General features: G+C 33.1%; 2 protein-coding genes across 4 annotated transcripts in view; one reads left to right on the forward strand and one right to left on the reverse strand.

The window, feature by feature from the left end:
* Positions 1 to 27746, forward strand: part of LOC140437037 (dnaJ homolog subfamily C member 5-like) — a 158327-nt gene that overhangs the window by 5404 nt on the left and 125177 nt on the right. The window lies entirely within an intron of this gene.
* Positions 3861 to 7429, reverse strand: LOC140437902 (uncharacterized). The gene is made up of 4 exons (XM_072527694.1): positions 7337 to 7429; positions 7109 to 7273; positions 6280 to 6441; positions 3861 to 6176 (listed from the first exon to the last, which is right to left on the reverse strand). The coding sequence occupies exons 1-4, from the start codon at positions 7427 to 7429 to the stop codon at positions 6030 to 6032; spliced, it is 567 nt and encodes a 188-aa protein (XP_072383795.1). The 3' UTR covers positions 3861 to 6029.

Below are 27746 nucleotides of genomic sequence, written 5' to 3' on the forward strand. Positions count from 1 at the left end.
AGGAATCAGTATATTAACTTGCAAGATTCTAGTACTTTTCTTCAATAACCTTCAACCTAAATACCAAAGATCAAGACCCTACCCTACTGACATGATTTCAATAAGGACATGTCTGGTCCAAATAACAAAATTAACACTAATAACAGTGTTAACCTTACAAACTGGACACTGAGTTGTTACAGCTGTACATTTTTTGTTTTCTGCCCTGCATTTTACTATCTAGAACTCTTCTCGGCAATCTGTCATCATTCATCCTCACTACATCATAGCCTATCAAAGTAGATACATAGGTGTTTCTTTAAACTTTTGGCAAAGTTCATAATTATATCTTGATCTCCATATTCCATTTTTGGAGATCGGTATAATCTTCTAATTTCTAAATCGTCCGGTAGTTTGTTACTAGATATTATTTTTAGTACGAGAACTTGTAGTTGTTCTAAAAGGGAATTAGCTCCATATTTTAAAAGTTAATTTGTTAATCTCTCTTCTCTCTAGTTGTGATTCTTTAATTTATTTAACAATTCCTTGTTTTACGTTCCGTTTATAATTATTTCATTTGTTTCTTCCGTTATTATATTTGGAGTTTCGGGTAATAATAGTTCGTTTTCTTTTTTAAACATTTCTGTAACAGATCCTAATTTTCTTTTTGATTGTGTTAAATTGTTAAATTTCCACCAATGCTTTCATTGCTTCGCTTCTTTTCTGTCTTATGAAGCACCGTAATTTGATTCAGTTTTAAATAAACCTCATCAAATATGACATGCAATTCTCAATTAATGGAAGGGAAGCCCAGAAACATACATTTGTAGAGCTAAAAGAAAACATATATATACTAAGACGACAATTAAAGAGGTTAAACGACACTGTTCTCAGGGATTGCGAGGAAATTGTAAGATATGAAAAAAGAATGATAGTTTTAATCTACATACTAATCGAAGAGATGACGTAAGTAAAAGATTTAAGTACTACATCATAATGTAGAAAATCGAAATTTTTTGTCAAGTAATCGATTAAAAAATTATTTTGTGAAAACTGCGTGGCTCCAAAATATTTGTGCCATTTTAACATATCGTAAACATTTAATATATTTTTCTTTTTATAATATGAACTTTGCAAATATAAACTAATTCCATTTAAACCTAGTTCCTGGGAAATGCTCCAATTTTTTGGTAATTAAATATTGATATCTTGCAACAATAGTAATTATTTTAACAGTTTTTACGTAGGTATATCTTATGTTAAAATCAATTATAAGTTTATTCTTATTGTATGATTAATAGTTTCAAACTATACTTAAAAATAGCATAAAAATACAGTTTTGTTATTGTAACTTTTACATTCCGATTCGTCACTTATTTATTTCCATTTTTTTGTGAGATGCACTTCGATATTATTCTCTGATCCTGAGTCATTTCCGACATCGTCCAGAAAAAACATCTGTTATCTAAAAATGTCCTTCTCCAAACAAGATCCCGCTTGATGAACCATGTAACAAACTTTATAAAAATCTTTGGAGTCAATACATACTTTCACATGTTTTGATATTTTTTTATCCATCTAAATAGAATGTTAATGTAAAGTATACTTTTTCTATTATAGCAAATAAAGTACATGCATTCTCACACTTTTTCTGGGAAATGAAATAACATCCTTTTCTCTACATAGTTTAAACATTTTGCATAAATACACATTTTAATTAGGTATTGTTTCCATATTTGTTTTGCAAAGTAGAGTAAACTTTCATGTTTTGCTTAAAAAAAATTCCTCATATAAAAAAATTTAATTGTTTTCATATCTTCGTCGTCTATTGTATGTATCTAGAATTTTGATTCTTATTATACATGTAACTGAATATATCAAAAATGTCTAAGGAACACAGTTTTTTTCTCACATAGATATATATATATATATATATATATATATATATATATATATATATATATATATATATATATATATATATCTATGTGAGAAAAAACAGCTACCGTTTTTGGATGTTTTAATAATCAAGAAAACAGATGGAACTTTAGGATACAAGGTATACAGAAAACCAACACACACCGACAGATATCTACACGCTGACTCACACCACCATCCTGCACAACTGCAGTCAGTCATCAAAACCCTGACTATAAGATCAGAAAGATTAACAGATGAAGAACACAGGAACAAAGAAATGAAAACGGTCAAAACAGCATTAAGAAAAAATGGCTTCACCACGTACACAATTGAAAAGGCACAAAAATCACAAGGAGGAAAAAGCAAAGAATCAACAGAAGAAAAAGAAAAACCTATTGCTAAGACGATTTTACCGTACGTGAAGGGCACTACGGAAAAAATCAGTAGAGTCCTAAGAAAACATAAAATAGAGACAATATTCAACACGGATAAGAAAATTTCTAATATGCTTAACTCCGCAAAAACCAAAATCCCACTAGAAAACCAAGGAGTGTACAAGATTCCCTGTGGAGACTGCGACAAATCCTACATCGGACAGACTAATCGAAGAATTCAAGTAAGACGAGAAGAACATCGAAATGCTATTGCAAAGCAAGAAAAGACATCTTCCCTTGCACAACATGCCCTAACAACAGGACACACAATCGATCTAGAACAGACAACAATGCTAGCGAACATCGAACACAAAACCAAGCGAATAATCAGGGAAGCCATAGAAATAGAAAAATATCCAAATAACCTAAACACTCGAGATGATGCCCAAAGACTACCAACAACATGGAAACCAGCTCTGCAAAGAACCGTCCAAAAAAATTCAACTTCAGTTAACGCACAGAAAAAACAAACAGCGAGACCGCCAGACAAGGCCCCGCCCACTCGCACACAGGCAGGACCAATCACAAGAGCCCGCGCGCCGCCGAGAGAGTATTTAAACGAGCGCCGAAATGCCCAGTCGACCAGTACTAATCGAGTAACGACGAGAAGTAGATCCACCAGGCTTGAGAATGGCAAGTGAGACCTTGCCGAAACGTCGCCAAAACAATGGTTTTCAAGAAAACCAGCATTTTACAACGCGGAGTCAATCCCGGAAAAATAGTGACAGCATATATATCATAACAGCATGACAGCATAATCTTATATATATATATATATATATATATATATATATATATATATATATATATATATATATATATATGTATATATATATATATATATATATATATATATATATGTATATATATATATATATATATATATATATATATGTATATATATATATATATACGCACCAGTGGATAGCTCCTCCTTATATAGGAAATTTACATATAATAGGTCCTCCACTGTGGTAGGTCCTCCGTATACGGAGGACTGATCGCAATCATTATAAAAGAAGTCTAAACGTCATTCTAAACCATTGAGCAAAATTTCAGATGGATGAGTTATTGCATGTTTTTGTACGTTTGAATACTTTAGTTCAATATGATCGCCACATTACTTGTTGTGTCGCCAGCGTCGGCGTATATTTCGTTACGTATATTCAAATTATAGTTTACCGACCTTAGTTCTTCCTATTTTTATATTACGGTGGTTTAGTCCTCCTCTGGAATAATGATTCGAAAACTACTTAATAGTCTTCCAATCTTTCTTTAATATTTAAAGTAATATAATATATATATTTTAACAAAAAATCTGAATCAAAGTAGACAGTTTTTTGTTCCCAATAAAAGTGATGGTGAAAACGAAAAATGAATTCAAATGTAATGTATTTGTTATATTGTAAACGAATCTGATTATTTAAGGGCTATATATATATTATTGATAATCATTTGTAAATTTTTAACAAGGGCCAACGAAAAAAAAAAACATGTATATATGTTCGTTATAAATATTTAATTTTAATCAATATTTATATTTAAAAACAAATAATAAAAATATGAACAAAACTGAATATATAAACACAAATAAAAATACTTAACGAAAACTCAGAATATATTGCAAAAACTGAATTTCGAAAAAAACTTGACATTTAACACTTTTTATATTCATTTTGAAAGAAGACCTTTATTTTGAGCCAATTTTTATTTTTTAATATATCAGGATTTTTTAAAATCAGATCTTCACATTCCGATTTTTTGGGGGGCCTCTTTTGTTTAATGTGGGCTTTAAAATACATTTTGACTACTTTCTTCTGATTTTCTGTCCACGGAACTAAAACCCTTTTTTTATTTTTTGCCTTCATATCCAATATTCCCTTTTTTTCATTATTACAACTTTCTGAACCTTTTGATTCAATAACATCATTGGTTTCATTTTTTTGTTCCCCAAATACCTCGTTATTATGTCCATCATCATCTTCCATAATGTCTTCTTCCAAATTTATCTCTATTTCTTCTAAACTTTTTCCCTTGAATTGACCTGCTTTACCTTTCTCCATTAACAGGAGCAACTTAGAGATCTTTACAGTTTGATAAATGTCATCGGGGAGTCTATATGAAGATCGATGAATTCCTAATGTGTGACCCATAAATGAAGCCAGTTGCTCCATGTCATTTTCCGACATGGTAAACAACTGGGTTAGCGTTGCTAGATGTTTTCTCAGCCTTGTACATGTAAGAGCACTAGGATTTTTAGCTCCGCATAATTTAGCATATTTTGACATTACTTCATACCCTCGAATTGGTTTATCAAATTTTGGATTAACAAAAAGGTAAATACTAGGTGTTTTTAAAAGTAAATCTCTACATTTTGTAATCATTTCTAAGTGTTCTTGTACATCCTTACTTACTAGGACGGGTACACCACGTCCCCTTTTACATTTTATTACTATTCTTCTAAAACTTTTCATTAAAATTCTTTCGGTTTCTGAAATTGCTTCAGAAAATTCTTCATAACATTGATTATCTTTAGCGCTAATGTAACTCTGTATGGTCATTCTTTCTAATTCACCAGGGCGCCTTCTATTTAATAAGATAAGACGGCAATATATAGTTTCTAACAGAAACACGTAAGAATTAATATCATTATTATTTTTCTGTAATTTATCACAAGATTCATTTGCCCTTCGCACGAGATAGTTTTTCAATAGCATAAGGTCACTTGCTAGTGGTATTAACGTCACTTTGTTCCATTTTTTCATGTCTAAATCATTTGCAGCTTGACTGGAAATATCATATTTCCAATTTCCTTCTATTATTTGTATTAAAGATTTTAAGTCAGCTTTAGCGCTGGCACTTCTAACTGTAAACTCAGACTTTTTCGCATTAAGCATAAGTGCTATATCACAACACTGTTTTAATGTAGTGCCAATATTTTTAGCAAATGATGGAGCTTTAAAAGTTTTGCTCTCGTTATCATATTTTGAAACTATTTTAGTAGCAAAAACTAAAGAATCGTAATATTCTGGTTTCAACGAGTCAAAAAGCGTTTTGATTGAGGAACTATTTTTTCTTAGTTCGATAACAATTTTAGCTAATTCCCTCATTTTTCTTGACGCTACTGGTATAAAGTGTTGTTCTCTATGGATCTTCAAATATCTTGAGCCAAACGCACAAATGAGCGGATCTTTTTTAGCCACGAGTGATACATTGTCTGCTCGCATTCGAGGAAAAACAGTTTCTTTTAAATAAGTGTCCAATTTAAGGTGCCTTAATAAGAAATTTTGTGCTTGTGATTGGGAATTTCTGGTTATTGAATAAGGATTACATATTTTTCTGTGGCGCCATAAGTTTTTTGCCGAATACATGCCGAAGCAGTGGTCACACGGTAGGTAGTTTGTATCTGCAGATCCTTTCCTAACTGGTTTTAAATTTGCAGAACCTAACAAATAGTTTCCCTTTTTTCTCAAAGCAAATAACAATTGCTTTCTCGTTTTACTTCTTGGAGGGTAAACCAAAATTTTTTGAACTTCTAATTCGCTTTGATGATTTCGTAGTATATGTCTAGGAAAATTTAATACAACTGATTCACAAAAGTAACAAAAAACAGATTTTTTTAAAGACTTCGTATTTATATTCCAAGTTTCTTCCACATGTTGATGGATATTTAGGCTGACAGAAGACGAAGGTGAATTAGATTGTTCCTAAAAAGTATGTGCTTTGAATTATATTGCTAATTTGAAATAAACTTACCTCAATATTTAACTCATCTTTGTTAACTTGTTTTGGACAAAAGTGGGAAGAAAAATTATTTATTTCTGGAGAACCTGAAGACTTTTCCTAAAAACCCAATTAAATAAATATTATATTTTTTCTGTTATCCATTTCAATATTACAGAGTACACAACACATTTTATTCTTTTAAAAGTTTTATTGCACTTACTGAAGAATCATCGAAGGGAACATAATTGGAATCTAACATTTCATCAGAAGCTGGTGATGGAGTTTCTAAGTCTGGAGAATCTGTGTTATCTTTATCACTTTCTTCAGGTGTGAAGATACTGTCAGGTGAACCATAAAATTGAGGGGAACTTAAGGATATTTCCTAAAATTATTTTTCATAGTAAAAAGTGACTGAAGTAGGGAAATACAGTAGGCGGTAAAATAAACAGTACTGAAATGAATATTGAAATGTATATGAATATCTATATATTTAGTATACATGATATAGCCTTACCAACATTATTCATGACGACGTTTCCGATAAAATAGATGTTAAAGATGCCCTCTGGCACTAAAAAAATCTAATTGGAGTTTGTTATTCCGGAATGTCAGACATTGTATCGGTCTGCCTCCATCAGCATTCCCCATATGTACGTATCATGTGGTGTTAGTTAGGTTAGGCCTGATAATTGCGATGGATATGGAAAATCACTGAACAGTATTCGAAGAGACTCACTGACCGTGTGACAGATTGTCCGTCCTGCTAAAACTATTGTCGATTTTAAGCTTTTTGGACCGATTTCGCGACCTTTATCGTATGATCGAAAATAGTACTCCACGATAAAAAAATTTTCTGCAAAACTAAGAACCATCCTGAAGCACCTAAAATTATCATGACATTCACATAAGTTATAACGTCGTTCAGAAATCACTTAATACGTTTCGGCGCATGACACATACAAATCTGAGGCATACGCATTTTAGTACTGTTTATTTTGCCGCATACCGTTCATATTTGAGAATAAAATGCTCTTAAATGTTAAACTTACGGAAGAAATGTCAGATGCATTAGAATTTTCAATCGGTAATATTTCATTAGCGGTTTTTTTACCAACTTTATACTGATCTTCATCTTTGTTATGTTGTTCTTGTAGTGTAAAATTACAAGGGAGTATATTTTCTTTAGATCCACTATAAAATCGAGAGCTTTTGATCTACAAAATATTTTTTTATTTAAGTATAAGCAATGTTTTTTTAAAAATCTAACTGGAACTTACCGAAAGAATTTCAGTTGAATTTACTTTCTCGCTTACTGATTGGTTAATTTTTACGGGACTTAACGCTCTGTCACAAAAACGAATTGGTTTCATCCTAAAAATATACTGGTGATAAAATATCTAAGTATTGTTTAACTGAGTGGGCAAAAATTTGAACCCTACTTTTTTTATACTCTTATACTTTTATACAAAATTTTTATGCTCGTATTGATGTTTTGGGGTCCCGGCCTGCTTGATCTGAAAATAATTTCAAGCACATGTTTACTTTTTAAAATTCAAGTTGTCCGTGACAGTTGAGAAAAAAAAAATTCATTTCGGTCAATAATACGGCAAAATTATATTAATAAATGTTTTTCAAAATATGAAATTATGTCAAAATACAAAATTTCACAAAAATCGGATCAATTTCACTAAATCAGATACACTTGGTATTATAAAAAAACTATCCAACGGATTTTTTGCCGTAATCTATGCAACATTTAAATAAACAAAAAAATGATATCGTTGACAGAATAGAAGGCATAAAATTATCACCGATAAAATGAAACTTGCTAAGCAGGCAATTTTACGTGTAAATGAATCATTTTCTTGAATTTACGACTCTATTCTGACCTGAATCGAATTTTTTTATCTAAATTGGCATCTTAATATTATTTTTATCTTGAAAAAAAAAGTATATCTACTAAAATAAATAAATTATTTTCAAACTCTTTCAAACTAGTTTAACAAACAGTTTGAATTTTCAAAGCCTTAACCATTGACCAGTTTGACTTGACTTGAATTATTTGCCAAAGTTTGACAGAGTACGCCATGATAAGCTAAGCGATATTCTTGAAAGAGAGGACATAGATAATAAAGATCTGCGAATAATTCTCAATATAAATATATTGGAATCAGGAAAATATCATAAAAATAGAAAATAAGACATCACAGGCAATAGAAATACGTAGAGCAGTATGACAGGGAGGCATCTTGTCACCGCTGCTATGTAATGTTTATAGTGAAAGCATCTGCCAGAAACCCCCTTTGCAAGCAGACGAATGAATCGTAATCAGTGGAGAGGTTATAAATAATATTGAATACGCGGATGACACTGTATTAGTTGCAAGAACAGTAGAAGAATTACAACGATTACTTACAAACATAAATATTGCTTGCAACAATTATGGCATAAATATCAATATAAAAAAACAAGTATATGGTCTTCAGTGAAAACATGACACAACCAGCATATATTAGTATAAACAGCATTCAAATTGAAAAAGTATCAAGTTACAAATACTTGGGAACTTATTAAGAAGGAAAGGAAAAGACCCAGAAATTTTTACCAACGATAAAATGAAGCAAAGAATATTTGGGTCACCTAATGAAAGGACATAAATACGCATTACTTCAAAATATAATTCAAGGAAAAATAAAAGGAAAACGGAATCTGGACCGTAAAAGAATGGTCGCGGAATTTGAGAGAGTTTTTTGGCTGCACCACTAATGAACTCTTTAGGTCAGCTGTAAACAAGGTCAGGATAGCCTTGATGATTTCCAATCTCCGATAGGAGTGACACAGGAAGAAGAATTATTTGTCAGAAGGATTGACTTGAGTTTGACTGGAAATTAAGTCAAACTCAAGTCAATTTCAAACATTCAAGTCAAACTTGTGCAACTCTAACCAGCCGAGACGCCAAAATATCAAAACGAGATTCAAAAATGTTTGATCCATTACATGTATAGTTAAATCAATCCCTTGATACACTGTATAATATGTGTTTATAAATGTAGTTCAGATATATTTGTAAAGTGTACAAAAATATCTGATGTGTAATGTGGAGAAGACAGAAAATATATTATTTTGCATAATTATCTAGTAGTTTTGTTCAATCCAACTACCTATTAAATTGAAACAATATTAAATTGTATTTATTACCCGGAATATTTTATCACTGCAAAACAAAACATTAGAAATCGTTAGGCTTACAGATTTTTTCGCGCCAAATATACTCTAATATATTATTTGGTTTACGTATCCACCGTCGTTTAGTCTCTGATTTATATTTGGAGGAGTAAACCACTGTAATGTAGTTTTGACGTATATTTTGAATAGCAGAAAGATTTATTTTGTTAATTTAATATACATTGGAGGAGGTATGTATAGTAATTTTAGATGGAAGACCAATTGATTTTAATTTGGTAATTGTATAAAAAATTATAATGTTTTTATTTTCGATACATTATAAGAATTGTAAAAAAATTAATATACACGAATAATATTTTAAAGATATTCACTCCTTCTAGAAGACGACTTATAACCGCATTTTGAAAAGAGGAGCTATAGTCGGGTCGTGTAAATATATATATATATATGTATATATATATATATATATATATATATATATATATATATATATATATATATATATATATATATATATAATGTGGTTTTCAGCGATCAGCTATATACCAAATACCCTAGGTTAGGCCCTATATGTGTTTCTTGTACTAGAAATTAGTCAGATTCGTGTTTAGCTCATATGTCTGATAAGTTTAAGTAAAGTAAACTTTCTTGATTTTTAGATTTACCCCCTTAACAGTTATAGATATATGTTATTAGAATAGTTGGTTCTAAAAAGGACCAATTTGACAAAATCATATTAAGGGGGTGACTGAAGAATTAGCCGATTAATTAATTAATCATTACCCGGGGTATGCCCGATTGCGGTGGTCTTATTAGTACTTCAATCTACCTAAAGGCTCGTTTTTTAAACCCCATAAGTAATGCGTAATCTTTTACTTTTTATTAAAAATTTAAATTTTACATGCCGTGTATTACTTTTTGAAGATATGTCGAATCAGATTTGTATAGTAATAATTTTAGGTTCTAAAGAGCCTCTCTGTGGAAAATAAATAAGTTTGTGATATCTGTCACAACTCATATATAGATAATAAAAAAATAAACAGTTAAAATAATTGTAAACAATCTTAACTACATACATCGGCGCCACTGTTCAGGTGATGGGTTTATCACAAATATCAAAGGTTACATTTTAATTCAATGTTCTACTTACGTATCTTCAATATTAAAAAAGTAGAAAAAGACATGTTTATGCTTTTATTTTTTTAAATCTATTCTATTTTCTTTCTAGAGTTCCGTCTTTTTTGAACGATCTGTGTTCTTTTTTCAATTGGGCACTTGTCCAAAGCTATGACAAATACTCTGTCCTCTGCTATTCTACATTAATATGACATTCATTATTTTCTCTAAACACTCTGTCCTCTGATATTCTACATTAATATGACTGATTTATTTTATCTTTCTTGCAACTATTTTAATGTTTATCCTGTGTATCTTCTTCTTCTTCTACTTTTTCTTTTTATATAGACATAACTCTGTCTGTTTTTCAATGTGCCTCCAGTAAGTTGCCTTTCCATTGTTTTCGTGGTCGTCCTACTGATCGTCTTCTTATGGGTTAACCGTCTCTTGCCGTCTTTATTGTTTTATTTGTTGTCATTCGGCTTATACGATCGTTTCATTCTACTCTTCCATTTCTTGATGTTCTTCACCTTGCGTCTACGTCGTATATCTGTACTTCTAGCTCTGTCCCATAGTGTCTTACCATCAATTTTTCTAAGTGTTTTCATCTCTGCTGTTTCATATCTTTTTGGTCATCTCTGTGTCAGATCTTGTTTCTGCCGCGTATGTCATTATTGGTCTGATGACTGTTTTGTAAATTCTGCCTTTCGTTTCTTTTCCGATATTTTTATTTCTTCATAATGTTTCATTTAGGCAGCCTGTGGCAGTCTGTTTGCTCTATTCACTGGGTCTTCCACTTTAGTTTCGAACTTTCCGTAGCTAGATAATGTGATGCCTAGATATTTAAGCTCTAACACTTGTTCTATTATATGACCTTCCAGCTCCAATTAACATCTTAGTAAATTTGCTCTTGTAACCATGCATTTTGTCTCTTTTGGGGAAATTAACATGTTAAATTTTCTGGCGGTTATATGAAATTGGTGCAGCATACGTTGTAAATCATTTTCACTGTGAAAGAGTAGTATTGCGTCGTCTGCACAGCAGATTATTTTAATTTGTTTTTCTTCCATTTGGTATCCCTTTTTAATTCTTATTTTTTATTATTTCATCCATAATCAGGTTGAATAATAGAGGACTCAGGTAATATCCCTGTCTTATCCCATTGTCACCTTTAATAGGGTCGGTTAGTTCTTCTTCTACTTTTACTTTTATTGTGTTGTTTTGGTATATATTTTCGATCGTTTTGATTTTTCCTAGAGGTATCTCTCTTGCGTACAATAAGGGGATAACGTTTTTTTAATTTGTGTATCTTCTGTTTATCATTATTTCTTTTGTGTACTAAAAATTAAATTTTGGTTATTATTTCTTAAGATTCTCTTAACGTGTTTATTAATTGTCTTGTTTCATGTGTCTCAAGATATGTGTGTCATGATAGATTGTAATGCATATTTCATTTAATGTAATTAAAGTGCTCTTTGTGTTTGCCAATTACTTTCTCACTTCCTCAGCGATAGGTCTTTTTTTCCTCATCAATAACCTTATCCTCGCTCAATACAGCTATTTTAACCCTCTATAGCCCCGTGTGTACTCAAGGCAACAAAGGAGTTTTTGATGCAGAAAACTTTTTTAAAACAATTTACGACTCTAGTATGCCCTCTGTTAATTTCAGGCAACATTTGGTTATACATTTTAATACACTCGATGAACCTATGACAAAACCTATATGGAAATGTTTAACAGTATGTCAAATGGACATGACTGCCTTATTAGTTTGTATTTTCGATCGTGATTTATTGTTATAAATTGTGTACAATATATTTTAAAATACATACAGAGGCATTATATCAGCATTTAGATATTGATTACCGTTGACATTTGTTTATTTTATTGTGTTGTTTCAGTACTGTGATAAAAAACAGGTATGTTGCTTAGATAATAAGAAAGTGATAATGAATTTTCGAGGTACTCAGATATCAATCGATCCAGGATCAAATAAAATGGAAAATGAAGATGATTTGTACGAAGCAAATTTAGACCAGGATACCAATTTAGATTTGGACCAAGATGAAGATGAGGGCGATACCGATAAAACAGAAAAACACACTGAACAAAATGTGCTCAAAAGGTCAAAAATGATCGTAAAAAACATTCAGTGGAAGAGTGGTTTCCGAACAGTATTTCCAATTCCAGAATGGAAAGGTAATTCACCAACATGCAAATTATTAGAACCGGAATCCCCTCTACATTATTTTAAAAAGATGATATCTACCAATATGCTGGAAAACATAGTAGAACAAAGTAATTTGTATGCACTGCAAAAGAATATAAATAAACCATTGAATATGACACTAGCAGAATTAAACCAATTTATTGGATATGTTCTACTGATGTCAATATATGGCTTGCCAAGGACAAGATCATTTTGGCAGAAGGAAACACGTGTTGCTTAAATAGTCGATACTATATCTAGGAATCGCTGGGAAGAAATAAAAACTAAAATGCATTTCAATAATAACGAAAATATGGTCAACAATAATGATAAGTTATACAAAATTAGACCATTCATCAACGGTCTATTTTAAAATTTTCAAAGTATTCCAATGAGTGAAAAATTGTGTATTGATGAACAAATGATACCATTCAAAGAGGCACATTCTTTAAAACAATATATGAAGAACAAACCCAAAAAATGGGGATACAAGGCATTTGTTTTGTGTGATAGCAACGGTATTGTTTATAACTGGGAATTATATACAGGAACTGTTAAACATCCTCTTCATTTGCCTAATGTAGACACCAGCGGTAATGTAGTAATAAGATTGTGTGAGATAGTCAAACCAAACAAATACTATAAAGTATATTTTGACAACTGGTTCAATAGCATTCAGTTGCAGATTGAAATGGAAAAACGTGAACTGCAATGTTTGGGAACTGTTCTTCCAAACAGATTGCCTTATTGCCATTTTTCTGATGACAAGAATATAAAGAAACAGAGCAGAGGTACTGTAGAAGAAAAGCACGCTACAGTAGATGGCATAAGACAAACAGCGTTAAAGTGGTACGATAATAAACCGGTTCATTTGCTTAGTACATTTGTTGGTTCTGAGCCTACTTCGTTAGTCAAGATGTGGAATAAGAAACAAAAATCAAGAATTATTGTATGCTGTCCAAATTCAGTGCAATTTTATAATAAATTTATTGGAGGTGTCGATCTTATGGATTCACTAATTGCTTTTTACCGAACAGACCTAAATAAGAAATAAGATCTAAAAAGTGTTATCTAAAAATATTTTTTCACCTTCTGGATTTAGCTGTTGTTAACAGCTGGTTGTTGCATCCTCGTGATTGTGATTACCCTTGCTGTCGTGATTGTAATTACTTTGAAATTAAAAAGAAGTTGCCTTTGTTACAGTTTAAGTACCACTTATGTAGCGTACTGTTAGCAAGCAATGACCAGATCAAAAACAAAGGACGTCCCAGGCTCAGTGAAATTGAGAACGAAATTGTAAAAAAACAGAGGAGAGGATCTACTGCTATTGTCCTACCAAAGGAAGTTAGGCTTGACCAAACCCTTCACTGGCCAGTAATTTCTGAAAAAAAGGGAAGATGCGAAAAACCAGGATGCTGTAATACTTCTAAAGTAATGTGCGATAAATGTAAAGTTGCTTTATGTTTTACAACTACAAATATTTGTTTTTTTGAATTGCATAATAAATAAGTATAAAACTTAATTCGTCCAAAACTCTCCCCAAACGAAATTTAAAAAATCTAAAAAAATTAATAGTTGTTGTAAATGGATATTTGAGCACATATACAAATTAAAACATTTTATAAACAAAAAAGTTTACAAAAAAGTCGGGCAATAGAGGGCTAAGATATTTATATTTCACTATATGCTCTATCATTTGGTTTTCATTTCAAATTTGCACCTATGACGAAATTTATAATATCTAATATCTGGTGCTTTCATATGAAACTGGAATAAAACACTTGTTAGATAATATTTATTTGTTTTGAGTACACTTTTTTTAGAACCTAGTATATAAAAAAATAAATATTTGTCTGTCAACAAATTTCTATATAAAAGTACGAGGCACTATTCTCATGCTGTGAGCTTTGCTGCTCTGTTACTTTTATAACGCTTAAGCTATTTTTAATTTATTTTCAATATTTTTGAGGTGTGTTTCCTTAAATGAAATTAAATGAAATTTACATTAATTTGATAGTTTCCATTTTATTAGTGCTGGTGGTATATGACTAGCATCTGTTGGTACTGTTACGATAAATATACTGGCCTAACTTTTATGACTAATTATTCTGTTTTATTGTAGAAATTTCGGTGGAAGTCTAGAACCAAAATTATGGTGAATGAGCCGGCCAAGCTTCTCGATCTTTCGATGCTGTTCTAGTATATCAGGATTTCGTATATAAATACAACATTTTTATATGGAGGACAGTTAATTCGGACGACGCGCTCGCGATAAAATGTTACGTTCGCTTTTTAATAAATTATGTATGTTTAGTGAAAATAAATAAATATCAGTCATTGTGCTTTTTAATGAATTAAGATAAGAACAAGACATTATAAATTAAAGACTTAACAATTAATAAATCCACAACAAATGGTGTCAGAAGTGGGATCGAACATAAATTAGACTTATAATAATAATACAAGTGAATACGTAAAATAAATTGTGAAAATGGCTACGATTTATGAGCTGACAGTGACTAATTTAAGAAGACATCTTGAAGACAGAGAATTATCTTCCACCGGAAAAAAGGCTGAGTTAGTCCAACGACTAAAGAACGCTTTGCTAGAAGAAGGACTAGATCCAGAGACTTATATATTTGAAGACAAACATGATGCTGTCATCTCGTCGATTTCGAAATTGGAGAACAAAGTATCCGGCGACATCGCTTCTTTAGAAAGCAAAGTTTCTAACGAGATTTCTTCGCTGGAAAGCAAAGTCTCTGCTAACATCTCTTCGGAAATCTCTAAAGTCACTTCTGAGATGTCTGCCCTCGACGATAGAATATCTTCGTTAAAAAATCAAGTTGCTGCCGATATGTTGGCCTTCGAAGAAAAGATGAAAGAAATGGAAAGGAAGATGGAGGAAACAGGGACAGCAGAGAGAGGTAACAATCCGATTACAGTGGAGATAAAAGAAGACGAGACGAAATGTAAGTTGGAGACACGGCCGAAATTTGAAGGAAGTGGAGGTTCTATTCATGTTAAAGTCCCAACTTTCGATGGAAAATCGTCATGGAACAACTACATGAAACAGTTCGAATCAGCCGCAAGAGCAAATGGATGGTCTGAAAAAGAAAAGGCGGTAAACCTGACTATCGCTCTTCGAGGAGATGCCTTAGATGTGCTTCAGACCATAGCCGTAGAGGAGACCGATGATTTCGAACAACTGAAGAAGAGGTTAAATATGCGATATGGCCACGAACATTTGGAGCATGTATATCAGTCACAGCTTAAAAATCGTAGACAGAAGAAAGATGAGGCTCTTCAAGAATATGAGGTAGATATTGCCAGATTAGTACGATATGCTTATCCAACAGCTCCCGAAGACATGATGGAAAAATTGGCCGTTCAAACGTTTATTGATGGTCTTCGTGATCATGAAATGCAGAGAACACTACGATTAGCTCGTCACAAGACGCTGGTCGATGTCTTATCCGCCGCCCTCGAATACGAGTCAGCTACGCAGGCCTCTGGAGGATACAGTAAAGTTAGGACTGTAAAAGAGGAAGGAGATGAAGATAAACTTGACCAGCTCGTTAATATGATGAAAATTATTACATGCAAGAAAACGAAGACCATAAAATCAAGAAACTCACCATCAGGAAAACCAGAACGAGTTGGCTTTAGGGGAGCAGCTTCGACCCGGAACTTTTCCAAAGACCCTCTTATACTAATAGCTTCTTTGAAATGTCGTGAAGATAGTGTATATGTAGATGGAGAAATAAATGGTAAAAGACATACGTTGTTGGTGGATACCGGAGCGACCAGAACCATTATACGTCCAACAGTTATAAACAGCCGAAAGAAACTGTTACCAACGAGGTTGCGACTTCGGACCGCTACAGGTGAAAATGCCAACATTCATGGAGAAATCCAGGTACAATTGGGAATTGGAGCAGAAAAGTTTGTCCATACTGTTATAGTTGCTGACATCGAAGAGGATGTTATATTAGGAATGGACGTAATGAATATGCATGGATTCCAATTGGATTTTAAGAATAAGGTAATCAAAGTTGGCAACGAGGAGGTATTTCTCCATCCACATAATGACAACACTGTGCAAGCAGCCATTATAGAAGATACAGTCGTGCCTGCGAGAAGCGAAACGATCATAGTAGCGCGACTACAGGGAATTGTAGACGAAGGGAGACCTGTTATGATGGAGCCTTGGAACCACGACGATGAGGTTGGCCGTGGAATCATAATTGGAAAGGAATTGGTGACTTCGGCTAAAGAAATTCCTGTGAGACTTATCAATGTCAACGACTACCCAGTGACCATAAAGAAAGAGACAAAAGTAGGAACTTGTGTACCTGTGACATCCATAATTCGTCAGGCGACAACATCTGATAATTCCAACGACAAATTCGACCAAATGGTTGCAGTTGCAGGACAGTCTCTAAATCAGATGGAGAAAAGGAAATTAAGGGAATTTCTTCGGCAGTATCGTGATATTTTCGTACCGAAAGGAGGAAAGACGGGAAGAACTACCGTTGTTAAGCATAAAATTGATACTGGTAATGCTAAGCCAATTCGTCAAACAGCTCGACGATTACCACAGGCGAAGAGAGAGGAAGCTGAAACGATTGTTCAGGAAATGAAGAAAGACGGGGTGATAGAACCTTCTACGAGTCCATGGGTCTCTCCGGTGGTCCTGGTTAAGAAGAAAGACGGAACGACGAGGTTCTGTGTGGATTACCGTTTGCTGAACAACGTTACCAAGAAAGATAGTTATCCTCTGCCTCGGATCGATGACACATTGGACACATTGGCTGGAAGTAAATTGTTTTCTACTTTAGATTTGAAGTCTGGATACTGGCAGGTAGAAATGGACCCAGTCGATAAAGAAAAGACAGCCTTCACCACAGGATCTGGATTGTGGCAATTCAACGTTATGCCATTTGGACTTTGTAATGCTCCTGCGACATTTGAGAGGCTTATGGAAAATGTGTTGAGAGGGTTATCTTGGAAAACATGCCTGGTTTATTTAGATGACATAATCGTCTTGGGGGAGACATTCGAAGATCATTTGAGGAATTTAGAAAACGTTTTTAATCGACTTAAAGCTGCCCAATTGATGCTAAACCCCAAGAAGTGCCAGCTATTTCAAGGTAAAGTCAATTATCTGGGTCATATAGTCAGTAAAGAAGGAGTGGCCGTGGATAAGGGAAAAATCGATTCCATTAAGGAATGGCCAAAACCAACTGACAAACATCAAGTGAGAAGTTTTCTTGGACTATGTACTTACTACCGGAGGTTTATTAAGAAGTTTGCAGATATCGCTAAGCCATTAACGCGACTTACAGAGGAAGCAAGAGAATACCGCTGGGATATAGACTGCCAAAATGCCTTTGAAACGTTGAAAAAGCATTTAATAACAGCACCAATTTTGGGGTATCCACTGCCAGAAGGAGAGTTCATCTTAGATACGGATGCAAGTAATGTGGGAATTGGAGGAGTGCTGTCTCAGATTCAAGGAGGACAGGAACGAGTCCTCGGATATTTTAGTAAAGTTCTTTCAAAACCTGAGCGGAATTATTGCGTCACGAGAAGAGAACTTCTAGCAGTAGTTAAATCAGTAGAGCACTTCTATCAATACCTCTATGGAAGGAAGTTTTTAATCCGAACCGACCATGCCGCCCTTAAGTGGTTGATGCAGTTTAAGAATCCAGAGGGTCAGATAGCCAGGTGGATCGAACGACTCCAAGAATACGATTTTAAGATTGAGCACCGAGCCGGAGTTAGCCACAGAAATGCTGATTCTCTTTCCAGAAGGCCATGCCCCGCAGAGTGTTCCCACTGCAACAAAACGGAATCCAAGGAAGCAGCAGTGCTAAGAACGACGATTGTCAACGACGACTGGACGCCTACTAAGATAAGGGAAGAACAAGAGAGAGATCCAGTTATACAGAAAATCCGAAAATGGAAAGAGGAAAACCGTCGACCACCTTGGCAGGAAATATCAAACCTATGCTCAGTAGTTAAGACGTATTGGGCCCAGTGGGACTCATTTATCATCGAAGATGGCTTGCTTAAACGAGTCCTGGAAAATGATGACGGTTCAGAGAAGAGAAGACAGTTGGTGATCCCAAAGAGCAGAATAGCCGAAGTACTTCGTCAGTTACACGACAGTCCATCGGGAGGGCATTTTGGTGTAAGGAAAACCCTTCAGCGAATTCGGGAACGGTTTTATTGGATGAACAGTTCCGACGATGTAAAAGACTGGTGTAAGAAATGTACTATTTGTGCCACGAGTAACGGGCCTTACCGAAAAAGGAGAGCTCCTATGAGACAATATAATGTTGGAAGCCCGTTTGAAAGAATAGCTTTGGACATCGCTGGGCCATTTCCAGAAAGTGAAAATGGAGGCAAGTACATGCTGGTAGTAATGGATTACTTCAGTAAGTGGGTCGAGATTTACGCACTTCCAGACCAGAAGGCCGCCACCGTTGCAGATAAGTTGATCCAAGAATATATCAGCCGATTTGGAGTGCCTTTGGAGATCCATAGTGACCAAGGCAGGAACTTCGAAAGCGATCTATTCCAAGGAATATGTGATAGACTAGGCATGAAGAAAACAAGAACTACAGCATATCATCCGCAATCTGATGGTATGGTAGAACGGATGAATAGGACAGTTGGCAAATATTTGACAAAGATGGTGTCCGATCATCAGCGAGACTGGGACCAATACCTTCCGTTCTTCACAATGGCCTACAGATCTGCTGTTAACGAATCAACAGGCCAGACACCAGCGAAAGTCCTATTCGGACGCGAAATGCGACTACCTTGTGATCTAGAGTTTGGGTGTCGACCTGGAGAGGATGTAGCAGGTGAAGATTATGTGATCGAATTACGAAGAAGAATGGACGATGTACATGAGTTGGTCCGTTCCCACCTTCAGATCGCTAGCGACCGAATGAAGAAACGGTACGATACACAAGCCGAAAAGGGTTGCTTTAAGAAGAACGACAAAGTATGGCTGTATAATCCCAAGAAGCGAAAAGGTTGTTCTCCCAAATTGCAGCAGTTTTGGGAAGGTCCATACCTCATCATGGAGAAGATCAACGATGTCATCTACCGAATAAGCAAGATTCCGAGGGGAAAGCCGATGATAGTACACCATAACCGGTTGGCATCTTTCGAAGGTGACCACGACGTAGATGAAGAAGTGGAAGTAAACCAAGTCCAAGATGTGTCTGACCTCACGTTTGAGGAATTCATGGGTGCCTATGGAGGTACCGGTAAAGCGAGACATGGTGTTACCACTGAAGAAAAGCAAGATCTACTCGCGCTCCCCGATGACTACTCGCTGGCCCTTACCATCCCGGCCAGTATCAAAGACGCACCAGGGTTGGCATCCGTCTTTCGAAGGAAGTTTGGTCGAGTTGCAGAACTTCAATGCCAAGTGCCAGCGTCCGGTAAAACCTTGAAACTCCAAGATGCATCACGTTACCTTTTCTACCTGGTAACAAAAGACACTGCCCGTGACCAACCTACCTACCGAGATGTATGGGAAGCCTTACTTCAATTGAGAGGGCACGTACTAGAGTCCGACGTGCAAAAGTTAGCCATGCCAAAGTTGGAGTGCCGCCAATTAGATTGGAGGGTTATCCGAAATATGGTGGAGGAGATCTTTAAAGACACCGAAGTCCAGGTGTTAGTCTGTTGCAATCCGCATAGTTACTGGTGCGGAGAGAAAACCGTCCCTTGTCATTTTTATACAACTGGAAGTTGTAAAAGAGGGTCCAGTTGCCGATACCAGCATACAGTTCCGGTTCCAGTCCCGACAAGGTTCCAGGAGGAACCATCTTTTAAGAGGGGGGCAATGTTACGATAAATATACTGGCCTAACTTTTATGACTAATTATTCTGTTTTATTGTAGAAATTTCGGTGGAAGTCTAGAACCAAAATTATGGTGAATGAGCCGGCCAAGCTTCTCGATCTTTCGATGCTGTTCTAGTATATCAGGATTTCGTATATAAATACAACATTTTTATATGGAGGACAGTTAATTCGGACGACGCGCTCGCGATAAAATGTTACGTTCGCTTTTTAATAAATTATGTATGTTTAGTGAAAATAAATAAATATCAGTCATTGTGCTTTTTAATGAATTAAGATAAGAACAAGACATTATAAATTAAAGACTTAACAATTAATAAATCCACAACAGTACTATATATCAATTTCAACATGTGGAAGTGACAGCACTCTCTTGTTAGTAATTTCAGTGTAAATTTTGACCAAACCAGAAATAACCCATAATATTCTCCCCGTGTGATCTTAGTATTTCCGTTGAATAAATAGTATAGGGTATCCAATATTTCAATCAACGGTATGTCAGAGTGGTTTTTATTAATTTTTATATATATTTGCAAAATGAAAAAGAAAGTTCAGTACAGGCAGTTAAACAGCTGATCTGTCAATTTAGAAGTAAGAGCAAGTACCAACTTGCTGAAAAGTATACCCATACACAAAAGTGATGATAAAATGTACTGCACAAACTGTAGCGGTAAAAGCTATATATAAGCTATATATTAATAATTAGGATATACAGTATTTTTTCTAATACACCTGGAACGATTGAGTGAATAGGTGAACTATCAAATAGGAGACCATTAGTGTGGAATTAGAACAACTTAATAAATCGTTGATCAATTATTCACTATTAGGCAGTTAAAACATTAAACATTAAACTAGTTATTTATAGATTTTAAACAAACACATGATATAATCATAAGAATGAAACCATAGAATACTAATGCCGAACAAGGCTTACCTAAGAAATTAATTTTAACAAGGAGTAATCTACAAGTAAAATAAATATGCTTTTACAGAAAACTGGACAAAGTGCTTTAAAAAGGTGAATGAATTAGCGTAGGTAACAGCTGTTTTGAAACCTAAATATTATGAGAACAATTGGGGATATTATATTACATAAACTAAACCGCTTGTCTACAAAAATTATCAGGAAAATTTGATACGACAGGACAGACTAATGACTTTACAACTAATTGCCACATAAATATCACTTTACACAAATAGGATGATTTTGTATAATATAAGACAATTCATATATTATAAATTATACCTATATAGATACAAATAGTAAAATAAAATTACAACTATTATACACTATAGTAAATACTTATTTAGATAAACGTAAAATATTCCACAGAACGTTAAAAATAAATGTTATAAATAAAGGTGCTTTTCAATTCGCGGTAAAAGATTTGATAGAGTTCAGCACACAAGATAAATTCGCAACAAAATTCATATACCAGTAAACGGTACTCGATACAGCAGCAAAGTAATTTTGGCAATAAATATGTAGGTTGTACTTTATCCCATTGGAATCATAGCACCCGCTATGGAAAATGGTGTCTTCTTTGACATACAGCAACCACAAATGTGAAATCAGGAAAGATTAATGTGAAGTTAGGAACATTATATACTTAATGAAAAATGTTATGGGAAATGAAATGGGAATAAAAAAACATTAAGCTAGTTATTTATAGATTTTAAACAAACATATGATATAATTATAAGATTGTAACTAAAATGCTATGGAAGAACTAGGCATACCTAAGGAAATAACTGTCAACTTACTTTCAAATGTACAGTTACCTCAAACAGGAAGATGCCGTATCTCCAATCGTGTTTACGATCGTTTTGGAAAGCATCGCCCTGAAAGCTAATACAGAAAATCTCACAGTTTAATAATCAAGGTCTTCAGATTATACGGACTTTCGAGGATGAGTTTAATATAGTAGCGAGTATAATTATTAGTAACAAAAAAACATTAATACATTCAATAGAAAAAGCGCAGAAAAGGGTCCTCCAAATCAACGATAATAAAAAAAATATATGGCTATTATAAGAAGAGCACTACGAAACAGAATAGGACATAATATTTTAATAGACCAGTACAACTTTAAAATGGTTCATTAGCCTAAATAGTTGGGATTTAAGAGCACTTTTAACAAAAACTTACAAAAGAGAATAACAGAATACAAGCTGGCAATGCTAAGTTTTAAGCAAAAAAATTAAATCCAATCTTTATTTTCCTGTTTGACCTTAGCATTAGTTCCCGGTCGTAAAACATTTCTGGGGCTTTTCTTGTGAGTTTTACTTACATTGTTTTTTTATATCCTGATTTTAGTAGTTTGTATTACACTTCTGGATTTAAATTTTCAAACCTTTCAAAATTATATGGGTCTATTGTTACGTTATATGCCCTATTCTACATCGTCTCTTTTGTCTTTGAATGAACATTTATCTGGTTTTCTCGTTACTGACTATTATACCGTTTTTTTTTGCTGGTATGTAATAGCATTACTCAATAGTATTCTAATATTTAATCGATGGATTAAATCCGGATAGCGGATAGATAATCTTTACTTTTTTGGAGAAATTATATTCTAACACACAAAAAACCTATTAAATTGCCAAAACCTTCCTTGGCTATTATATATAATCGTCTGGCTGGTCGTTGGATAATAGAAAGCATGAATGTAGCAGTTTTAATGGCTTGCTAAAATCGGGAAGCAGAGATATCAGTACCAAGTTAATAACTCTTGGAATTGTTGCTTGACCGGCAAAATATTAAATACCAGAAGGTATAACGATAGCAGTCTCACTGCGACCTCGATGGAGAAGGCAAAGCGAAACAACTTCATTATTATTAAACAACATTATATTTTCTAGTAAAATCATCACGATTTTACAGTAAGACAAATTTTCTAATGTTGGTAATCAAAAGATCATGTACGTACCACTGGATTCCCTATTTCGGTATCCAGCAAACTCCTTGTAATAACGATACAGGAAACAAAACACCAGAGATATAAATAAATAAACCAGAGATCTAATAAAATACAGATTCTCGATTCAAATAAATCAAAAATGAACGAACAGCTTACCAAAATAGAAATAACGTCCTTTTAACACGTAATCCATTAACGGTCAATTAACAAAGCAGCTCCTAGAATGATGCTTATGATATAGATTTCATAGGAAACTCTCTCCCGTTCCTAAACGACATCTTCAACAAAGTCCAGAGAGCATGAAAAAAGTTTTACTTAAAATCAACGAGGTGAAAACCAAATACAAGCAAATACACAGAAGAGACCAATTCAATGAATTTAGATAAAACATTAAAGTCAACAACTACGTTTTTTAAAGTATGGAAGACTTTAAATATATTGCATCAATAATCACAGTTAATAATAAAGCCACTGAAGAAATAAAGAACAACTTCAGACCTATTTTAATATAGTGATGCGAATTATGAAGAATGACTAAAACAAATAAGGTTTTATTACTATACTGCTACAAATCCGTATAGATTAGGAACAGATACTGAATGAAGAAAGCTCTTATAAGTCCAGGAGAATTAATTTTATTGACTAAGTTAGATCGGACACAAAATCGGATATCTCAAAAAATTAATATTTCATTTGATTGCAGATTCATAGAAGACCGATCAACGTGGAGAAAAGTTGTAGTTAGCGAAGACTCACCCAGTGTTGTAGCGCTATGTAATGATGACGATAAAAAGAAAGGGCAAATAAAAAAGCAACAAAAATGAACCAATGGTGCAGAGCTGCTTAAAAATCTTGATTGGAAATAATTAATAATGTATATGTATAGGTCATTTCCAGAGCCAATGTGCTAATTGTGCGTAAAATAAAACTTTTTAGACTAAATCTGCTACAGGATTGTGTGACCCAAATACATCCATAGCTAAAAACTATCGATGTTTGTATGAAAGATGAAAATTTCATTTTTAAATGCTAATTACAATAAAATGGTAAATTTATCGCTACGGGACATACCGATGTCGCGGTGTCTACCCGCGAATTTTATTAATCTCTTTTAAAAGAATATTGGCACGTACACATAATCACATAATTGTAGACGGTATCTTGTACATAAATACTAAGAAGGTTGTCGTTGTTATCTAAGACTAAGTTTGACAATTTACAGGAGAACCATGTTGGAGTACTATTACTCAGGACTCCCACATGAAGAACATTTAGCTGATAGTTGTGCTCCTAAAGCGCATAAGAGTGTTATAGCTCACAAAATGGGTTCAATTACATTGCAATTTTTTAAAGTTTTTGTGATAAAATGAAGTGATTGATTGTTGTTTTGAAAAAGCAAGTTGTTTTTTTATTTTTGTATTCCTATCATTATATAAATGTACCTGATATTGTAAAACCAACAACATTTTTCATAATCTAGTCTGAAATGGGCTTTCTCTTACTGATAACTATCAAAAGTTTTATTAACTTCTCGTTAATATAATTATGTAGGTATTTAGATTTTTATCTTGTTCTTACTATAGTGCTAAAACACAAATGTAGTCATAGTCTACTGTATTTTTTTCGTAGGTTTCATAGTTTTTAACTGTGTGATAGCCTATGTGTCTATAATAACTTACGCATAGAAAATAATAGAATTTTGTACCTCATAATTTATGTTTATTATCCTTTGTTTTTTTTGGAACATCTAAAAGTATAGCAATACATTTTAATTATTAAACAAAAGAGAAAATAAAAACACTTTTTGTGGTGTGCCACTTAACCTTACACAAAATCGTACACAAATAGTCAAATGGTAGTAAAAGTTTCCGATATAGGCAGACGGCAGAGGCATCGCCGCGCACGATGTCCATACTATGACATGTTTTTCATACGGTTTTCGGATCGATTTTTTCAAAACATCAAATATAATCTATTTTTGCCTTTCTTTATTTAGGCTAACCGCTACTGTTTTTTTCTTCAGCGTTTCTTCTTAATCTAGATTAATGTTATATTTACAATTCTTTCTGAAACGAGCTATAATTTTTCTCAAATATCCATATTGTTTGGTTAAGGCGCCTTACGGTTTAGCATGCTGTGTCAGATGCTCTTTAAAGTCTCTTTCAATATTAATATCGTTTGAGAAATTTTTCCCAGATACTTATATTTCGTTAGCTAATCTACCATTTGAAGTTCAATTTTCTTTTAATATTAGTTTAAATGGTCCAGTAGTGTATTCGAACAGTTCAGTTATAAGCAAAATTAGGTGTTGTTGTACACCTAATTCTTTTAGTATCAGTCATAAGTGTATCCATTTGGCTCTGTCGAACGCTTTACGATAATCTATAAAACAAATCTATAGTGGGATATTAAATTCCCTAGACTTTTATACTTTTTTTGGACTTTTATAATAATATCTTTAAAATTAAATGTTTAGTGAAAATCTCTACGCGACTTTAATGCATTAAATATTTTAATTAAAAATCGACATACCTATTGAAATTAGACAGTAAAAAATTATGTCATTAAAGATTGATTTATAAATTATTGTAGTTTAAATTCAACTACGATATGAAACAAATATTGTATGTCATAATCTACAGTAATCGAAAAATTACAAAGACCTTCCTGTTGTACAGTTTTCTTGAATTAATAGGGTAACAAACATTATAATCCTACCGAAGGGGCTTCTACTTTCATAAACTGTTACACGATTACTCTATCCGATGTACGTACATTTATGGACTAAATGTTTCAGTGCCAATGCATTTTAACAAAAAATACTAATTAATAAAAATGGAAACTTAACTTTTCCAAGTTTATAATAGACACTTTATTTTTGAAAATATATAAAGCAAGTAATATAAATTACCGTCTTGTTTATTAAAACTAAAAAGTAAACTAAAGTTATGTGTCGGTTAACAATTTATATTTAACTTCATTAGCCAAATAATCCTGAAATTCCTCCATGACTAAATAGATGGATATTTAAATAAATTTCAAGTTCCAAAGTGTACCTGCTGTAAAATTTGAAAATCTACTACTAATACAATTATTGGCAACATCGCAGGAGTTTAGAAATGTACACAGAATGGTAAATACGGATCCCATAAATGGTTTATCCTTTTGTGGAGTCCACTTAATCCTACATGTTGGTCGGAGTCTACATAAAGCGCTACTCAGATAATAGTATACACGGTGTATATTTTACTGGAGTTAGTATAATACCGTTTTAGAACGGAGCTTACATTAACCGCTAGATGTATATATATATATATATATATATATATATATATATATATATATATATATATATATATATATATATATATATATATATATATATAATGTGTGAGAAAAAAACTGTGTTCCTTAGACATTTTTGATATATTGATATTGATATATATGATATATATATATATATATATATATATATATATATATATATATATATATATATATATATATATATATTTTAGTATTTCTTGGGTTTAGGTTTAGGTTCAATAAAATATATTAAATTTGGGACTAGATTTTATTGTCCATTAAAATCAACGTTTCGGCAGAAAACCCTTGTCTTTGTCAAAAGATTCTAAAATATAAAAGATTAGGAACAAAAAGTTATTGTAAAATATATAAGAGTTACCAAAATGTCAAACGGGACACTGACATTAATGAACTGACAAGTAAAAATTGGTATCTGATATCCCACGGTTTACTGTCATTAGTGTATAATTATTTTTATATGGGCGTATCGTTGGTGTTTTCGAAAAAGGTAAAGTGAAGATATGTTATGACTTTAAGAGTTTTTTATGGTATTATATTTATTATTATTTAAACCAGATTGATTTTTTTTAATTTAGGTTCTGTGTATCTTTTTTGTCATTGATTGCGTTGGTATTTCTTTTTATTTCTATTAATTCGTATATCTCCCTCTTCTTTTTGTTGTGTTCGGTTTTTAAAATTTTGATGTTTTCGATTCATGTTTTGTGAGCGCAGTGACGTTGTTCTTATCATATTTGTGAGAACGAATTCTGGATTGAAGCAGTTGACTGGTTTGCCCGATATAGACACCTTCACAGTTAATACATGGTATCTCGTAAACAACATGTGATTTTTTTAGTTTTGGAGTTTGTATTTTTAGTTTAAACTAAAAATAAAACTAAATAAAATATATTTCAATCTGATTTAAATAATAATACCATAAAAAACTATTAAAGTCGTAACATATCTCCACTTTACCCTTTTCGAAAACACCAGCGATATGTCCATATAAAAATAATTATACAATACTGACAGTAAACCATGAGATATCAGATATCAAT

This window comes from Diabrotica undecimpunctata, chromosome 3, assembly GCF_040954645.1.
Source record: "Diabrotica undecimpunctata isolate CICGRU chromosome 3, icDiaUnde3, whole genome shotgun sequence".
In the NCBI taxonomy this organism is placed as follows: Eukaryota; Metazoa; Arthropoda; class Insecta; order Coleoptera; family Chrysomelidae; genus Diabrotica; species Diabrotica undecimpunctata.

What these genes read in the sequence shown, in the direction of transcription:
- LOC140437902 (XM_072527694.1), bottom strand. Translation starts at nt 7,429, where the DNA reads ATGAAACCAATTCGTTTTTGTGACAGAGCGTTAAGTCCCGTAAAAATT. An exon ending in ATTCAACTGAAATTCTTTCG is followed by an intron (nt 7,274 to 7,336) that starts GTAAGTTCCAGT and finishes AATATTTTGTAG; the next exon opens with ATCAAAAGCTCTCGATTTTA. An exon ending in TTCCCTTCGATGATTCTTCA is followed by an intron (nt 6,177 to 6,279) that starts GTAAGTGCAATA and finishes TTGGGTTTTTAG; the next exon opens with GAAAAGTCTTCAGGTTCTCC.